Source organism: Zerene cesonia, chromosome 10, assembly GCF_012273895.1.
Source record: "Zerene cesonia ecotype Mississippi chromosome 10, Zerene_cesonia_1.1, whole genome shotgun sequence".
In the NCBI taxonomy this organism is placed as follows: Eukaryota; Metazoa; Arthropoda; class Insecta; order Lepidoptera; family Pieridae; genus Zerene; species Zerene cesonia.
This window is the reverse complement of record NC_052111.1, coordinates 6,069,702-6,090,162: the sequence shown is the minus strand read 5'-3', so window position 1 is coordinate 6,090,162 and position 20,461 is coordinate 6,069,702. Positions and strand designations below refer to the sequence as shown.

Below are 20,461 nucleotides of genomic sequence, written 5' to 3'. Positions count from 1 at the left end.
TAAACAGATGTTTTTGGTACATTTTGTATTGTTGTGTTGTTCTTTTTAATATTTTTTTGTTAGTTTGAGACTACAGAAAAATACAAAGGGGATATTTTTTTATTTTATTGATCAAATGAACACGTTGAAAGATGTTTAATTTTTTTTTTGCTTTTTAGACATTTTTTTAAGTTACTCCTCCTAAAACAAAAAAAAAAAATCGTTATTGGATTCTTCGCAACTTGAATAAACATTGTAAATGCGGTAATCGTAGCTTCGTAGCCCGTAGCGTCGTAGATAGGGCGGGCGGGCGCGCGTGCGTGCGTCAGTGCTTTGCCGGCGACAGCCGCGTGTCGCCGTCCGCGCTCGGCATGCCAAACCACCCCCGCATTCATCAACCGACTACACACCACGCGCCCCTGTAAGTACACAATTACTATCAAATTTGAAAATCGAATCTATCAAAACCATAGACAATACAGACTTTTTAATTCAAGACTTACTGTTCGGATTCACGTGGATTGATTGTATTCTCAACGCACAACAAATGAGCGGTTCGTTCGATAGCCCACTGCCCCTGTGAGATCTTTCCAAGTGAGCCCTCCTGAAGGGTTGTATGAATTCAGATTAAAAGCACAGTTATGAATGTTTGAACTATTCGTTGCCTCATTCAGAAAAAGAGGGTTCTAAGCCAAAAAAAAAACGCACGCTGCGTTCCTGCCATGTCAACAAAATGTATGTACTTAGGATCGTTATTTAGATTAATCTTATTATTGTAAAACGGGGTCGGATGAATTGAAGTAAATACATAATAATAAAAGATAATCATTTTTATATTTAATAGGGTACAAGCAGTTAAACATTTTTAAAAGTGAAGATAGGTTTAAAAGAATCCACAGCTTTAAATAACCTTACATTTCTATAATCGTAATAGACAGCAGAGAGTAATTGTTGCGAGCAGCTTTTATACTTAAGAGAAATTGCTATAAAAACGAGCAACGAGCGCTGTCAATGGATGCGACGTAATTAGCCTGATATCCCTGCAGCAGACATTTTCTATCCAGTATTTTCACTCAATATTCCTTTTTTCAATTAATACCTACAGCAAATATTATACAATATGTTTATATTATTTCGTATACGTATACTTAAGAAAGGATTTAAAAACAGCTAAGATATATTTTGTACTAATCATAAATTAAGATCAGAATAATAAGGCTTGCCCTACAAGCCTAATCAAATTATGAATTTCCAGTACCTTAATAAATAAAATGTCTACTATACGCGAGCACATGTCGCATTATGTAATAGGTTTAAGACATAACGAAGAATGTATGTTCGGAATAGTATAAGTAGAGCTTTGACCGTAACAGTGCTGGTGAGGTCATTGGCTTTTATTACTTGGCTAGTTTTGTTTTGGCCCTCATTCAGACAATGTAAGTCTAGAATATTAATGAATTTGTATGTTTAAGTTTTAATGCAAACAAGTTTCTCTAATTTATAATGTTTGCCCTATAATATTTCATATATGTTCATAATGAATATGTATTTTTTTAATCCTTTGCTTTCAAATCTATAGGTTCCAATCTAAGATGGAAATAATTCATATCTAGAATATTTTTATTAACTTATAAGCAAAATGAGTCATTGTCATTGTCACTGATTTCACATACTTTATAACATGCAAACAAAGATATAAAAGTCAATTTTATTAGTACATACATACGTCGACATCAAGTAATTCTATATTCTGCACGATGAGGTTTTTCCTCACATTACAAGCCACCTTTCGCATAAATGAATACGTGATTTATTAATTAAGTCTCGCTGTCTTCATCCGCCTCTTGTTTTTAACGTGTCAAGCCTCAGAGGTCATGGCACTTAGGATTGAAGTAATTTTATATTTTGTGGATAAAATTCTTTGAGCAATATGCTGGTTATTTCACAATTTGATTCGAGTGTTTCTTTGTTGCGACAAAAGCTTTTCATTCTTAAATAAGTGTTTTGTTTGTTGTTTCATCATTCAAAGAATGAGCGTGATGTGAAACCAAAGAACTCTATGTTTTATTAAGTTTACTGCAGACAGACGGAAGGGCACTCCGTTAATTTAAAAATTTTTATGGCGACCGATATTCTATTTTATTATTTTTCGACCACTCTTAATTTAATTGTTTGTTCAGTGTCTGTTGCGTAAAAACATTTAACACAATTATACTTACTAAACTTATACAATACTTATACTTTTTTCTATAATATTTAACTAGATTTACTCAAAAAAAAACCGAATAAAATGTAAAATATTTTATTATTTATGCAAATGATAGCATGCAGCATCAAACAAGAAAAGCGTATTTGAGTTCTAACAAATTATTATAGTTTAAAGTGTATCATATATGTGGACCAACGGTTATATAAAAGCAGTTTGCAGACGGTAACAGGGTGATAAAATAAGCATTTTAACATTATCGGAAAGTATTTGCGGTCGGATAATAGATTGCGCTAATATTGGGTAAATCCCGTAAGTTTTCCCTTCCGAATAAGCTACTCTCATTCGTCTTTTCCACGGCGTAGAAGGGCGTCGCAACGATAAGTGACGAGTCTAATGTTATGGATATAGGCGCGGCGTGCAGCAAATTGAGTATTGAATACTTTGATTATGTTGAACCGCAATTGACTGTTTGGTGTTTAGAATATTTCAAGAATTATATGATAATTTGGAATTAAAACCAATTATAAGTATGGGTACATTTATAATTGACTTACAGAAATTTTGTAAAATGAAAAAAAAGAATACAATTAAATTATTTTTTACATGCTTTTATATATTTCACCTGTATGTTACCGGATTTTGTTCAACTAAAAAGGACTGATAACATTCAAACTTTGTACACTTAACAAGGATCTGTGACAACATAATTATTTCAAGAGTTTATATTATTATCCTAATTATAGTCGCCCGGATTGAAAAATTTCCTTTTGTATACTCGCTAGAGCAAGCAAGACAATTTTGTTGATTCTATCGTTAAAGCCGATTATATCGTTTTAATGTACCTTTTAACTATTTTTTTAGTGAAGTTAGTATAAAACCGTTTGTACATTTTAAAAATTTTGTTTGGGATCCACTGTTTTTATTTTATTAGTAATTGAGATCAGTTAGAAATACCTCCGTAGCGTCAGCAGAGTCTTACTTCTGTACGTATTAAGAAACAACTTATTGGACAAATAATGGGAATTTCCTTCTTGACATTTTTTCTCATATACTAAGTGTTAAAATTTTAGGTCCATGCTTGTTTCGTCCTAAATTCGTCATCAACATACGATACCAGGTGTATCGTATGTTGAATTAAAATATTAAAATTTAATATGTAAAATTTAATTAGATTGAAGGATTATATCAATTCAGATTTCATAAATGCAATATAGGTGAAATAAAAATGATTATTTCTTAGACTCCCAAGCACGAGTGCTTTGATGTACCCCGTAAGAAACCGCAGCCACATTGATTTGCGCAGAGAAAACACAAATTAATGTAGTTATATTGGGTAGAGAATCTTTCAATTTGAATGCGACATTCCTTTGAAGACGAAGGGTCTTGAAGCGCTCTTTTACGTTCGGCAGTTTTTCCTGAAATACGAAACCGTGAGGGCGGACAATGGTTTGTATAGCTAGCTAATGACAAACCGTCAGACTCGAGACATTTATTAAGCAGACGAAGTATTGTGTTACTTAATGTGACAGCCCTCATTTGTGCTGTGAAAACCGCTGAGTAGTCTACATAGTCTCTTTACATACTTTTTTGCAATGCCTTTTATGTTTTTGAACAATTAATTTGTTCCATATACGTATTGTTAAAGATTTACAAAATGAATTACATTACGTAATATTTATTTAACCATTAACATGAACCAAGTTGTGAGTAATTACGATCACATAGAAGTGTATAAACTAAGCAATAATCATTTTATCGTTTCAAAGAACTCAAGTGTAAACCTCATAAATATTAAACGTGAAATCATTGTTTTTAAGTTTTTACAGGTCAGCGAAATAACAAAGTTTTTGGGTCAGGTTCTTCTTGCAGAGGGAAAGTGTCCCGGTCGCTTAGAAAATAATGATATTTTTAACGACCTCGAACGTTCGCCCTTTCTATAGAATGACCCCTTTTGTCATATGTACATAAATTCTTCTCAACTGGAAATTAATAACGGAGAATAGCTGTGCAAATATTTTCAGGGGCTTTAGATGATAGAATATTTAATGCGAAAATTTTGCTTAAAATCATAGAGATTAAAAAGAAAAAATCGTACAAGGTTTTTCATACAAGCTTTGGTTCACAAAACCGAAAATAGCGCATATATTTTCTTCATTTTACCAGTATAAAGCACTTTTGTGAACATTTTAATAAAGGAATACATCAGCGTGGTTGCCTATCAATGCGGCCGACTTTAATCATTTCGATGTGATGGAACCGATTCTCTCCAGCATAGAAATAAGAAGCAATTTTATTTCCCTTTATTCCCTACTACATTCGAGCACTCGAAGTGAATGAAATCAATTCTGTTTTCTCGCTTGTACACGAAATCAACGAGATTGCCATGAACAAACTGTCGATAAAACTAAATTTTATGCGAGGGATTGCCTTCAGACTTCGACAAGTCATCCGTGGTACCAGTACGACTTGTGACATCGCACTGAAACATTTTATTACACATTTTATTTAGTTCAAAAGGGTCGATAAGATGAAAGTAGAACGGATGTTGGCATAACAATTGTGCCGCTTTTGTTCATCGTTTAACATAACAGTTTCTCTAAAACCTTTTATTATTTCTCACAAGCGTCCCTTTATGCGCGTGAATATGCTTTGCCCCTCTACAAATTTTAAAAGATCGCGACTATATTGTTCTTACGTCTAAGACTTGGGAAATGAATGTACCCTACGTGCACACAAAATACTGTATGTAATAAAAATATTGATATTATTCATGTTCCATTGTTTAAACAGTACACCATAGTACAACTAATAGCAAATTCAATTACATAAAATGTATTAATGTAATTGAAATAGCTTAATTCGCGGTTTGAGCTGAACTTTTATCGTTGTAAAACTATTTAAACGATAAGGAAATACTACAAAAAAGTCTATTTATGCAATGGTTGTTTTGGTAGAGGGTTGAAACCTTCGTTATTCATTCTACAGCAGGTGCCGGCGGCGGCATGCTGGGCGCGCGGCTCAAGTCATGGATGGAAGCGCAATTGGGGCGGGCGAAGAAACGTAAACAGAAGCAAACGAAGCAGCCCTCCCCTCCCACTACCGGCCTGCCAGCCCCGCCGCATCTGTCGTCGCCTGAAAGCGCGTACAGCACGGGATATTCTACAGATGGAACGTCACCCGGCGCTCTTCCCGCTCCGCTCGCCGCTCCGCTTGTGGCACCCCCGCCACCGCCTACACCACCGACCACACATCTGTACCACGAACCAGCTAAGGTAAGATCAAAGGTGGGAATTTTGTAGAAAATTTGCACTAACATTCACAACATTCCGCAACTCTCATTGCTATAGCTAAATTTAGGTAACATTTAGAAGTTTCGTTCCCACATACAAGGAAAAGTAATTTCAAAATCAAGACAAATTTAGGGGCTGTGGAGTTCACAATTACGTACATTTGTTTATATTATGTAAATGACAATAATATCAACATAATACCCACATGTTCTTTCAATTAAGACGAAATTTGAAGAATGCATTTTGTCGTGTATCAAGTTCGTATTCATTTATTTTTTAATTTTTTTTTATATTTATCTAGTATGTTCCAAACGAAACTTTAAGCAATATCGTCATCGCTCACATCCTATACCACAAAACGTGTTGCCAGCATGAAGCGGCCAAGATGAGCGTAAACAAAAGCAAGTGAGGTGACATTTGCATGTAGCTGTTCCCTTTTATTTTCATACGAGGACAGGTAGATGACAGGGGTGTGTCGTAAATAGAAATAAGTGATGCGGTCTCGACTCCCGGCTCCCACATACGAGTAGGTGCGCCATCGTAAGGGCTTAAGGGCGTTAGACAGTAATAGTCCCTATTGAAGATTTTATCTTTTAACACCTTCTTTGAGCGCTATTTTGATGCCACTTTCGAATGGATTCGCGGTTCTCGTGAACTTTATGTGGGATTTTACGGTTTCACTACAAGTGGAAACGCATTAAACTTCAGTAATAATATATGAAGTGGGTGTGCGAATGAGATGTGGTTATTTAAAAACTTATATAATTATGAACTAATAGTCTTTCACGAAATGTATGTTATGTAGTTATGTATACATATGCAGTGTACGTATATTTTATATTATTTGTTCCAATTGAAAACGATACATACATATAAATTATTACAATTTTCTCTGTAGCAAATCTTCGCAATATTTTAGTAAGCTTATGATATAAAGATTTAACTCATATTATATTCTTATAAAATACAAAAAAAGGCATTATGAATGGGCATGGAGTATTTATACATCATGGACATAGTAGGAATATAAAACACTATAGACACATCAGTTCTAGTAAACTTTAATAATAAATACATAGGAGATTTAAGACACATGAGGTTTTAAGAATTTCGTAGGCTGACTTTTAAAATGTTACGTCTATTTTATTTTATTTCGTTATCATTGTCATCTTTGCTTCTGTGAAATAAATTGCCTTGGTAATTGCAAAAAGTTACTTATTATTAGGTTTACTGCATAAATACACTGTAAGGGCTAACGATTTATGGACAACTTTGTACATAGCGAATTAGGAAAATTGAATTTTGGTAGGAGTTAAAGTTTAATAGCGACGGTTAACTAATCCTGGATTAATGAGGTCAATTTGTGCCAATTTAAGCCTTTAGTGTATGCAAATAGAATGTGTTTTCGTATGTTCAGGAAAATGGTACGCTTTCCGAAAATACGTTCATCACTCACGTCGGAGTAAATTCCATTAGTTGGTTCCTGCATACGTAAAGCGCTCGATAAAGGTGCGGTAACGTGGTTATTGCTGAAAATGTAACCCTTTATGCGAGAGCTAACAGAATATCCGTTCCACCTCTCCTCTCCTGTAGGAAGGGATTAATAAAAAATAAAATTATGTACCTGCTTCGTTATAATCGCAACGGACTTTGGTAATGAAAATAAATGGACCATAATTATTTTTCGATTTGCGAATTTGATTATTCCATAATTGCTTTTGATGTCTTTATTGTTGAATAATTAATCATTAATTGTAATGTTAGTAAATTTCATATATATACTGCTATCCATTGTGTTATCAAAGGTATTATTAAATATGAATTTATTTCTATTGTTAGAATACGTATTCAAGCGTTCATGAGCTTACGTTATTAATTAACTGGACCGGATTAAATTGTCAAGGGACTCTGAAGTAAGCAAGTCAATATAAAGTTAATAGTCTATTAACTGAGAGACACAAAGTAACTCGATTTGTTTTTGTATGAGATTCTCCAGAAGACGAATCGTGTTCGTGAATAAATAAATTAGCTTTTTTCGTGATTGAGATAACTTGACATTTTAGATTAAGAGTCGGCTTCCTGCTTATACATTTTGTTGTGTAGCTATCAGCTCAAAAAGGCCGCTTTTGTTTTAAATTTTTTGGTTATTTCAAAGATTCTCAACTTCTCGTCCCATCCCATCCGTCTTCTAAAAGGGATCTCCTTGACAAGCTCCCTTCATTATTTCCGTATTGTCTTATGAAAAATAAATGAAATTATGTGCGAAGTATGTAATATTAATATGATCAATGTATTTATAAGAAAAATAATCAAGAAGTAAACGATATTTATTGTTAGGTAAAATGTTTTTTTTTGTATTAATAAAAAATTAGTAATTTTAAATAATAGTTAATATATTCTTTGTTATTTATAATATACTATATAGGTTTACCTATGCATCGTTATTTAAAACTGTAATTAAGTAAAAATGATGGTAAATGAGTTATTGATTATTATTTTTAATCAGATAATGATGAGAAGTATTATAATTATTAGCATGTTTTTATGAGAACAATGTTTTCATCATCATCATATTATAAGCGCCTATTTGTTCCCACTGTAGGGATAGGGTTCTGGCAATAACTACGTAAGTAAGTAAGCATTCTGTACCGTAACACATAATTATCAGTATTCAGTTATTAGTGCGGTATTTTTCTCTACACCAATAGATGGCGCTAATAATACTTTAAATCGCACTTGTAAAGTTTTACCAAGAGTTGACAAGTACACCCTGGCACCTAGAGGCGGTCCTTCCTTGTCTTGGGGAGCATAGTGCGCAGTGATCGTAAAGTGAGAGCACTGATGCTGACACCCATTGGTTAAACCACCCGCGCCCGGCTGCCGGCTGGGAGTCCGAGCGCAATTTTTGTAAGGCCCTCTTACTTGACAGAGGGCCGCTTGGTTTCGTGACTTGTGTCAAACCTAGAATATATGCGATTGGCAAAAATGAATTTTAAGGCGTGCATTACAATTGGATACCTATAGAGTCAGTCACACTTTTATTGCAATTTATTACTTCAATTCAGTGATTTGACCTTAAATTACATTACATTTAAATGAAAGCTTATTAGCCATTCATACCATAAATACCTTGTAGTTATCTATATAAAAAATTGTTTTTTTAATTAATTAAATAATTAATACCATATAATTCCAGCGCCGTTCAAGTGTAACAGGTCGCAAGCTCATCCCAGAACCGCCAATATGTGCGACTCCGTCCCCCCGGCCGCGGAGCAGGATCCGCACCAACCCTTGGCTAGGGACCAATTCACCTGCCTTGAGGAAGAAGCCATTGCATCTACTGCATCAGCATTCGCTGCAGATACCTCAGCAACCAGTGCTACATCATGCTCCGTATTCACTGGACTCGCATACTAAGTATGGCCCAAGGTAAATGACGTAAAGGCCTGGATATAAGCACTGATCGGCAGTAAGACTGCCAGCCCTTTATATAAATTATTTATGCATATTATTTAATTTACAATCGATAATTATCTGCATGGAATCATAATATTCATAAACTATTTTTTGTAATAGTAAAAAAGTGATTATATTAAACATACCACAGCTAAAGATCCATTATTGAATTTCAGATCTCCACATCTGTCACCGCACCTTTCTCCACACTTATCCCCACACTTATCCCCACATATATCTCCACGTATGTCCCCACACATATCCCCACATGTATCCCCGCACGTATCCCCACACTACTCACCTCGTCTATCCCCACGCTTATCCCCGGAGCTGTACCGCTCGCCGTACTACAGAGGGGCTTCTAGTGATGAAGAGTATCGAGGTATAAGACCTCGAGGGCAAGAAACGGCTATTTTATCAGATGCGGAGGTGGATTCTGATGGTGACACTGGACTAGATGGTGGAGATGAGGATGAAGCGGATTGTACTGCGTCGCCGGGGAGAAGACGGGCGCGGCGACGTAGACCACCGAGACGGCCGCCGCGATCTGCTGGTAAGACTGTTTTAAGAAATAATTTAGTGAGTTTTAGGTAACATCATTTAATTATTATAAAACTTAATTTATAATTGATAAGTGGCACTTTTTTGATGACGGCTGACATTACTTATTTACGAATTTGATTATATTTGTCAATTTTTATATAGTAGTATTTGCATTTACTTTTATAGCAGGAGGTCCAAATTATATCAAAATTAATTATATTAATTACAACGAGAACCTTTGTTTATTATGTCATTTTTATATATTTTCATTGTATGTTTAGTCCAATACATTTATCGGTACTGTAGGTAAACGGAAACGACTGTAAATAAATTAAATATTACAAATTTTTTGCAAAGCTCTCGCTAAATTACAAAACTATGAAATAAGCAAAAGTGAAACTAATAGTAAAATGTAGTTTAAATATTCCAGGGGCCACTCCACCTCGCATGCGGCGGCGTCAAGCCCCGTCTGCTCCACCAATCCGCCAGCGAGATCCTTTACTCGAAGCCGACAGAGAGGCAGAACGCAAATACCGGGAATTAATACGTGAGGCGGAAAAGCTTCTCGTCACTGTATCACGAGCGCCCATAGAGCCTCCACACAACCCGAGAGTCGTAGAGCTTAGAGCTACTGAGGTTAGTGTAGACCTGGAAATGTCGTGTGAGACGTATATTTGAGGATAGAATAGAGTAGAGTTTGATATCTACAAACTTCTAGTTAGCTCTACATATTATAATCATGTTTAATGTGTTTATAAATTAAATTGAAGCGTTGTTGAAATTTATGTAGTGGGAAATGACGACTAAGTATTATATTTGAACAGAGTTCAATAACAAAAAATCTCATACTTATAACTGTTTTATGTGTCATGTTGTAATTTCATCGTTAATGATTGTGTATGTTAATAAAATACTCAATATATATAATATGAATAAAACTAAATGTAAAACAACCGTCAGTAAATGGCTGCAAGAATTTTCATATGATACCACTGAAAACTTGTTGAAAATTAAACTATAAACATAATCTTACTATTCATAATTTTACTACTAACACTTCCTGATGCTCACCAATCAACACACACACTCACTAGCATCCACACATACACATATACACACACCCATCCACACAATCATTCACACACACTCAGGTTTTTATTTTATTTGTTTTATTTCATTAATATCTATTTTACTTCTTGTCTATATCATATCTAGAAAATTATAAATATTATGATGTATTTTAATTAAAGGCATACTAATGTAACTGTAGTAAGGATAGAAGCTGGTGCCTGTCCACACAGGCGAGTTCTTTGAACTCAGCCTAGAACGGGTGCCACTTATCACATTTATTGTAAATGTCTAAAATTAAGTAAAATCTTGTAATTTGATAAGAAATAAATTTATTATTATTATTATTATTAATGATTACTGATTAATGAAATTGCCAAAGCAGTAAGTTTAGAGCTAAATGGAAGTTTGGAAAATAGTTTATAGCCAAGATGTGTAAACTGCTAGTCGCTTCTTATCGCATTATAGAACCCGATCATCTGGGGATTTGTAGTTTGTAAAAGATATTTCAATTGATTTTCTTGGATTGTGTTGATTTTAGGCGAAAGAGTAGGAAATTAATTTGATGAATTTCAAATCCGTTCATCTTCTAATATTTAGCTACTGATATATAGGATGAGGTAGGCTTAAATAAACAGTTCAATTAAAACTATAATCTTATAAATATATCTTTTTCTAATTGTATAAAGTGATATTTTACACATGTGAAGTGTATAATGTGAAAAAGTACTACCTTCTTTTTTCTTCAATATTATTATATACATACAATTCAGATTAGTGTAAGATCATTGGCGTTGAAACGATGGCAACATGTGTAAAGTAGTATAGTATTATTATTACCTGTGGTACAGATAAGTAAATGAATTTTATGGATATCATATCACTCCATTCTCCATCATCGACTGTGGGCTGAGGGGCTGAGAGGAAAAACGCTACACTTGTAATGTGATTTGTAAAAGATAGTGTTTTTGCTCTCAACCTTTCGATCCACACAGCTACGAGTATTGTGTTGTGGTAAGTCTAGAAACATTCACGCATGCTCTTTCATTAGCTTGATTTGTGTAATTATGTGATCTAGTTCCTTATGTTTAAGGTTTATATTATGTAAATAATCGCATTCATTTTGATTCTATATTTAATATAATTTGATTTTGTAACCATTTAAACATCTTCAGTAAGAGATAGACTTATTGTATTTTTGGGATAAATTATAGTTTGAAGTAACTGCATTCTGAAAAAAAAAATATAAATATTTCTCTTTTCGGTATGACCAGAATGCAAACAATACAGAATATTGCATTTGAATCTCCAGATATTGAATTTTGTTCGTAAACTATAAAAAAAATTGTAGGTACCTAAGAACTCAAAGCCCTATGTGTTTCATTATAATTATTTAATAATAATATTGAGTGCAATAGTGAGGTCAAACGTGAAGATCGGTCCACATCGAGACAGTAACTAGACTTCAAATGAATACAAGCCCAGTACTGACTCGGTACTGACTGCGTTTTCATGCAACTCGTTGCGACTATTCACAAAGCATCGTGGTTGTTTGTTTTGAATAATAGAACCTTACCTTGAACTGTTATGTACTTGTGTCCGAATTTTTATAAAATGTATGCTACTTCTGAATTAAACACCATAATCCAAGCGAACGGCGTAAACAAAGTAATTTCATCAAATAATAATTGAAAGACAAACAATTCTATTAATATTAGTTAAGTTTTTTTAATTGATTAATATTATACTACCAACCTTTTTATACTTATTTGACACTCAAATCTTTCAATCATTAGAAGTCTGTACTTCGACTTGGTTTTTGCCGTTCCCAGCATTGTGATCACAAAGATGAACGGCTGTATTCATCTTTGTGATCATAATGCGCCTTCATCATTCAAGGTGGACTGTCCCCGCCGTAGCCCGGAGCGCACGCACATCACGAACTTCATTCGCGCCAACTCCCCTGAGGCCCCGCGCCGGCACTCCCCCGCCCCGCGGCGCTCACCCCTCGCGGCCCCCCCGCCCCGCGCGCCCTACAACCCGCCCTCCCCCACAGAACGGCCGCACTCTGAGCCCCCGAAGCGGAAAATGTACGCCCGTGAAGAGGTAAGATTGTATGGATGAGGAGATGCATAATGCGGTCCAACGAACGATAGGAACGTCAAGGACCTGTTTGTGAAAAACTGAACTTTTTGCATTGCAATAACTGTTTATTTTTTGTTTGTTTTTAAATAAAATCTAGATAGAAACGTAATTGCTGCTATTTCCATCAAGGACTTCACAATATGGTTCTGAATCGATTCTATTATCCTAGTTCAATCGCAGAGTATGGGATACAACTAGGGAAACAACTACATACGAATATAGTATGAATGGTATTGAATGAAAACAAAATCATTTTAAACGATTCTATTTATAGTCTGTCTTCCTTACATCATCCGTATCTTCTTAGTGCACTAAAATTATAAGGCTCTTAAGACCAAATATTGAAAAGTTACTGTCTCTAATATTCATGCATATAAATGTTTGTTATGTGTACCCATATAAACATTGCAGGTGTTACAAACCCTGGAAGGGCTGCGCAAGAGTCTGCAACAGCAGTCCGCTCTATTGGCGGTGCAACGGACTCGCCTCGATTCCCTCTAGTCGATGTTTTCCATTCCTTGCCAAATCTTAGCGAATTAGATGTTTTTGTTTACATATCCGTGTAGTTACTTACTTGCATCTAGTTTTCATGTGCTAAAAGTATATTTTTATGTGTTTCTTTTACATTTTTATGTAAAATTGACTAGTGGTTGTATAAGGAATTCAGAATGTGCTCGAATTTTGTGTAAAAAGGACAATTTTTACACAAAATTATTAATTTAAAAGTTAATTGAAGCGTTCACTTGTTTTTTGTATATGTAAAAGTAAAAAAAACTTTTAAACATTATGTTATTTCCCAACTTCTTTGTTCTTATCATATGTACCCCAAAGAAAATGCATATATATATTAATTAAACACGTTTCGTGTTGCACTGAATACATTAATTAGCCTTATTACCATGATAATACATGACATACTTGAATAACTCAGTAAACCCATACTTATTGATTACATAATTTTATACAAGCAAAGCTTTCGTATTTCTCGCTCCTATTTATTAGGTAAACTTTTTTCAATAAATTTTTCACAATGTTTATTAATTGAAATATTCAAAATATACACGGAGTTTAGATCACCTGTCCTCCTAGTCCCCTAGAAGGTACATACCTATCTAGCCAACATTTTAGCCTATGGTTTAGACGATAAACCTATTACTATTAGTAATCATCACTACTAGATGCAAGTAATATTAGTAGTTCTTCCATATTTTCCTTGACAAATCCCTCCAATTTTCTAGTCTAGTCGACATTTAACCACGTTAAAGTTTATTTGACAGAGATTCTTGATGTAACAGCATCCTAGTCGTGACGACCTTCGCTCTAAAAAGCGACGTCTTGCTAGAACAATTTGCATGCAAAATTATAATTTCTTAATGTCGAAAGGTGAATGACACCAAGCGTGCAAAATGTATCTATAATATATATGAATACTTGTGAAATCCATAAATATTTCTAATAGGTTTATGACACAATTTATAGACTTTTTATGTTCATAATTCATTGAAAAATATAAGAAATTAAAATTAAGTTGGAGGTGATTTAAGACATACAATAAGTAATTTGTTTCATCATTTTCTTATGTACTATATGTTAATGCTTTTGTATTACACAAAGTAGTAAGTACTCTTTAAATAGCAAATAATATGGCAACTACCACCTAACTCTGTCGTTTTTTTTTTGTCAATTAACAATCGTCGGACCTTTTTTAGCACACCAATAATCTCTGTCAATAACTTTATGTATTAGTTCTAGTGTTGTTATCGTTTCGTATATAGGCGAGGCCATCTTTATTATACTATTAGTGTCATTTTATTGGTAGCATGTAGAAATACTGTTGGTTTGTAGAGACCAAGAAATAATTACAGAAAATTTCTTAGTTCCATTTCTAAGTTCAATATGTTAGCAGACTGTTTGTAGTGATTCTTTTTTGCTAGGAATTACACACTATACAAAAAAAAAAACAGATTTTCAATTGCACAAGTTACACGTTATCGTGTAATTCAAAATTAATGTTATATTTCAGTGAAACCTTACACATTATTTGCTTCATTGCTAATGGAGAACCCTAAAATGTCTAAAATACTGATAGCGTACACACTCATTAGTAATACTACTCGCAAAAAACACTATCAGTTGCAAAATGAATCATCATATCTTTACAGGGATTTCGATATTTTTATTCTACCTGAATCATAGATTTTATCTCGTGTTTATATAATTAAATGTTATCAAATAAATGACTTATGCGTGTCAATTGTATTAACGCAGTTTGTAATTTTTGCGTTTGATTTTTCGTTAATCTGCTTACGCAAATTTTTCGTTTATTTATATGTTATTGTTTGCCGATTTAGAACTCACGTCCATTATTGTCTTGGATTCTCTAATTATAAATACTTTATATTTAATAGATTAACACAACAAATTATATGAAAAGAAATCGAATGGATAATTGGTATTTTAAGATTAATTTGTACTTAGTAGTATTTATGGACATTCAAATATTATAAAAATATTTTTCCAAATTTGGTTTGTAGCTAAAGGGTATCCTTTAAATTGTTTAAGTTCTGTATAGTCACATTAATTCATTCTAAAATTGATTCATGATGAATACAATCGTTGTGTTGTTTTTCTTACTTCACAATAGGCCAATACGTGTACGGACAGGTAGGAGGTTAATGTATCAGTGGTATAGCGTGCCGTAAGGGGCTCTGTATAGAAAGATAGATACTTTTTTATGACACACAAGTTAAGTCACACACAAGGCATTAAGTACAAGGTGTCCTGTATAATTGATACTGATCCTACGACGGCAGCTTCGCCTGCTGTATAGAAATGTATAGAATTGTTTATAAGGAAAAGACTTGGTCTCTTCACATTCAACAGTATACTTATAGAAGTTGGTAGCTCACTGTATTGTAGTCGTAGTTTCACTAGCGGTGTAACCCGCGTTCACGGTGTAAGACTGCGTTGTAATTGATAATAATATACACTTTAAATAATCGTTATACTATCACTATATGAACGATGTTTGGATTTCATATACAAATATTTTCAAATACGATATGAATCTTTAATTATGGTCACACGGCTCAGGGTACGCGCGCTACTTTTTCTGATAATGTTTCATATTATTATTTTAATAAGAACTTGAGGTGTGTGACCCTAAATGTATTTAATTGTACCTAATAGACCAACGGAAACGGCGTACTGTTTGACGTCAGCACTCATGACTTTCCAATCCTTCAATGATGTGGAAAGTTCTGTATAATTTTATCAACAAACAATAATTAATTTGAATAACTCGTTTGCATTATTGAATCCACTTGAGTATTTGGAATGTTCACCGAAAATACAGCGAAATACTGAGAAGTATATGGTCGGTCCTAAATTCGAAGCGTGGTTTTCTAGCCTTGATTAAAAAAAATGACTCCTAGTTTTAGCCAATAAGCGAAAAGTATAATTTTTCTAATTCTAAACATCGTTCGTATCAAAAGGATGCCCTTATTCAGGGTTTCCAATATTTTGTTAGTGCAATTTTGGGGACGCGCAATGTACTGAGTGTCACCGTATGTAAATGTAAATATTTACCCACTTACTGTTTATTGTAAGTATAAATAAGATTTATACGTTTAGTTGAATTTTCATTAAAATATTACAATAATATTTGTGTTTTTATTTTTCCATCCTCGCACCATCTTGTTTTAGGTAAACAAATATAGGTAAAAGTTAGTTTTGATTATGAAATATTTACTGAGTAAAATGTTTGTTTCTGTACTAAATGTAATTTTTTTTCCATTATATTATAATGATTCATACCAAGAATATAAAACTCGTTACTGTCCAAAAATTAAAAACGTTTAATCTTGTTACTATCTATGGCTACGATAACTCCCAGGTATGGTTCTTGGCCATAGCCGGTGGCACAGATAAAAATATACAGTATTAGTAATACTGTGGGTCAAGAAGGAATACAGGAAAACTCAATAAAGTGTCCTTCTAACTATATTATTGCTGTCCTGTCGTTATGGGAAGTGTTTAACCTGGGAAGGAGCTTAATTTCGTCATTTTTTCCATTTTTCATGAAAATGTCTTAAGTTTTTCCTACAAACTTACCTGTCAACAGAAAATTAGATACAAAACAAAAAAAAAATAAAAGAAATCAGGCCGGCAGGTCGCGCCTGAGACTATAACCAAGAGAAATAGGTATTGATATGTATCTAAGAGGTTATTTTCGATTCTACGATAAAGTGCATGAGAAACTTTTAATTTATACAACGGTCATACAAATTACCGTATTACACATTAGCATGTGGGTAATTAAGGACCTACGTGCGTACGTTGGATATATTTGTCGATAAAATATAATTGTGTAGGTGAGTATCTAATACCAGAGCTTAAAATGATAAGGATTTATTAATATCAATTACAACATTCTAAACATCGCATACAAGTATCTACCTTAGCAGAAACCATTTCGTATAGGTACGGGGGTTCTAGTGCATTCTCCATCTAAATAAAGAATATTTTTTACTGGAATAAATACTAGATGTCGCTATGGTTGCACTGCAGTACTTATTACTTTAAGTAAACGTCAATAGATGGCGTTGTACGCCTTGTTGACCACTTTGTATGGAAATTCTGCAACGTCAGTGTGTTCAACTCGTTCGAATATTCTAGAAATTCTTAACAAATTAAAATTCAACTTCAATATTTGACTGCATAATATTGTCACAAACTGCAATAATGTATTATTGACATTATTTAATAATTCCTGCAGGGATAATAAGTAATTGTTTTGTTACATATTATGATTTGTTTCATTTTTTATGAAATAAAATAATACAGAACTACATATGTCAAGGTTTCTAGATCAAGTGTTTATAAAAAAAAAACGAAAATTTGTAACGTTACTTAAATAAAAAAAAAAGTTACCATTGGAGATGCTGGGATTTGAACCCAGGACTTTCAGCATGCGAAGCAGACACTCTACCACTGAGTTACATCCCCAGATATTGAAGTATGCGAAATTAAGTGTTATTTGTTACAGCATACTTATAATACATACTTGTATTAATTAGATATGGAATTCAGTAGATATAACAATTAAGAGTATCGGAAAAATAACGAAAATATAAATATGATTAATTATAATTATTAGTGTAGGTGTGATGAAATAGGGATGCACGTTTTTTATATATGTGTGTAAAAAGAGTTTTATGTCACTAGGTTATCTATGCTTTTCTTGAAATGATCTATTTTAGACTCGGAGAATAAATGGGTGATAATTAATTATTCAATTAATGTTTATAAATACATTCAAATATTGGTATGAAAAGTAAGTGTTTAATAAATACATGGCTTAAGACGATTTTTTTGAGTTATTATTTATCAACAATCATACATTTTACCTTTGTTCGAACTTCTTTATACTATTATCTATACAATATCTATAATAATATAATAAAGTTTGTGAGTTTATAACATTGTAGAAGTTAGCCTTGAACCAAAAAACTTTTATTATAGTAAAACTAAGTGACTTTCTATTGATAATGAATATAAAGTAAATTAAAAAAATAATAATCATTGATATTTTGACCCCTGTTTACGTTCTTTATCTTGATTAGTTAACCTTACTGTAGTTATAGTAACTAGTTTCTTTGTACTGTAAAAGTACCTAAATATAACTGAAATACCTAGTTCGTTTTACCTATTATAAGCTAATCGGCACCTTTTAACCTTATTTAAAAGTATAATATTTTGTTTTCAATTCATCAAACTGTAACCTATTTTATCGAAGTACATATTATTGTTTGGCATAAAGAATAATAAAAATATATAATACTTTTGAGTTATTTTTATGTTTTTAAAATTCAAATTAAAAAAAAAATCACATTTATAATACTAGTGTGATAGTGTGATTCTTCACTTTTCTTATGTAAACGACGAACGCCATAAAAATTTACAGAGACTATATAACTGTGTAAACTCATTACCAACTAATATCGATAAGGGAAGAGGAAATAATTGATGGAGGGAATAAAGGAAAGGAATGGATACGGTAAGGAAAAAGGTACGGAGGATACAAATGGCATCGTGGTTAAGTCACAAGAAGTTTGAATTTAGAATAATAGGTCGAAGTAAAAAATAGATATAAAGTATATAATATGATATAACTCCATGACCTGAATCCGCCCTTGTCCACGATAGTGCTTGCCTATCTCTGCAGGAAAACATACTACATAAACATTATTACGGCAACCCAAAAATAGCATTTTAAATTCAGTATTATATTCTATTGTTTATATATGTAAATAAATAATGAATAAAAATTTAAAGAATAAAAAATGACAAATTATAAACATTAATTCACACTTTAAACAAAATGATGAAAAATGTTAAATAAATATAAACAGATATCGCAACTAAAACACGAAATTTAAGAAATAACCCATTTGTTTTTCAACGAGATTTAAATAATGTAGATTGAAGGTAAAGTGGTTCTATTGACGTCAATCGTAATTTTTTAACAAATTTAGTAGTTCTTTATATAAAGAACTAAAACAATAAAAATGTGTTTTAGTTCGTTTGTTTTATAATAATTAGTTCAATATACTTTATTATATCAATTATTGTACAAAATGACCTAAATACAATTGAAAACAACAAGTAACAGCTTTTTTTTCTTAGATTCTGAACGTCTTCATATTAGGCTCCATTATCCGTATGAATATTCCTAATACGCGCATTAATAAATAACTGATACATCAATGAATACCACAGTCTCAGAATCCTTTAAATCGTTCATCGAAGACGCTTAGACAGGTCAATCGTGAGGAGGCCAGCCACATTATTCAGAGGCTGTCGCACACATGTTTTTATGTCGTTTTAACCATTACTTAAATATTTACTACCTACATATTATTAAATTGTGCCAGAATATTATGTGTGTGGAGACATATCGGCTTTCACGATGACATCAATGCTTTGCTTATACGTTCGTGAAATTTTCTTTTAGGAAATTTTCGTCCACAATGTTCATTAATAACAAATCTATTTCAAAAAATTGGAAAGATCATATTTGACGGAAAAGAACCACGAAGGCGAGTAGTGAAATGTATGTTTTTAAAAAGTTCTTAAAAACAATAGACAAACCCCATTCTCGTTTGATTTTTTATTTTAAATATGTCATTTCTTTCAGTAAAAGATTGAAAACTTGATTAATCTAGTCTGTGGACAATCAAGGAACATGATTAAACCTCTGTTGATGAAGGTAATTATTTATTTTATATTTAAACAATGTCTTAAATCATAGGTAATTTTATAATGACGCATGTTTTTACGACAATTGTTTGTGTTTTAATTCCTTCCCTAAAAGATGACAAATATGGGAAATTGATGAATGATCACGTACGCATAAAATAATGGTTTAGACATATTTTATTATTTTCCTTATGAATTAAAAATATTTTCCACCTAACAATGTAGAATTTTTTTCCTTGCATCCACTTTTAAAGACAAATTATCCATATATATTCAAGACCTTTTATGAGTTACCAAAGATAATTCCCTCAAAAATTTATTTAAATAAAATACCTATATTTTATTAAATATATAAAAACTTTATTACTTTTACGTTGAAAGTAATGAAATAGGGATAGAGAAAGCGACTTTGTTTTATACTACGAAGTGAAGACACACGTACTTTTTGATTATAATTAATCACGTTTTCATTCCAAGTATAATTCATATTAGATAAACTATCTATTCTGTG

General features: G+C 32.7%; 1 protein-coding gene and 2 non-coding genes across 3 annotated transcripts; 2 read left to right on the top strand and 1 right to left on the bottom strand.

Annotated features, from left to right (window-relative positions):
* The first annotated feature begins 288 nt into the window (after nucleotides 1–288).
* LOC119829582 (proline-rich protein 36-like) lies at nucleotides 289–13,665 on the top strand. The gene is made up of 7 exons (XM_038352159.1): nucleotides 289–400; nucleotides 5,174–5,460; nucleotides 8,675–8,907; nucleotides 9,111–9,487; nucleotides 9,908–10,113; nucleotides 12,445–12,651; nucleotides 13,102–13,665. Exons 2-7 carry the CDS (start codon nucleotides 5,191–5,193, stop codon nucleotides 13,189–13,191), a joined length of 1,383 nt encoding a protein of 460 aa, XP_038208087.1. The 5' UTR covers nucleotides 289–400; nucleotides 5,174–5,190; the 3' UTR covers nucleotides 13,192–13,665.
* Nucleotides 8,266–8,391, top strand: LOC119829821. Its single transcript, XR_005287820.1, has one exon. It is a non-coding gene; the product is annotated as a U4atac minor spliceosomal RNA (small nuclear RNA).
* A 3,960-nt stretch (nucleotides 13,666–17,625) lies between the features above and the next one.
* Trnaa-cgc lies at nucleotides 17,626–17,697 on the bottom strand. The gene has a single exon. It is a non-coding gene; the product is annotated as a tRNA-Ala (tRNA).
* Between the last annotated feature and the right edge of the window lie 2,764 nt (nucleotides 17,698–20,461).

Excerpts from the sequence above, each read along its gene's own strand:
- LOC119829582 (XM_038352159.1), top strand. The coding sequence starts at position 5,191 with ATGCTGGGCGCGCGGCTCAAGTCATGGATGGAAGCGCAATTGGGGCGG. Across the intron at positions 9,488-9,907 it reads ACGGCCGCCGCGATCTGCTG|GGGCCACTCCACCTCGCATG; the intron begins GTAAGACTGTTT and ends TAAATATTCCAG. Across the intron at positions 12,652-13,101 it reads AAATGTACGCCCGTGAAGAG|GTGTTACAAACCCTGGAAGG; the intron begins GTAAGATTGTAT and ends TAAACATTGCAG.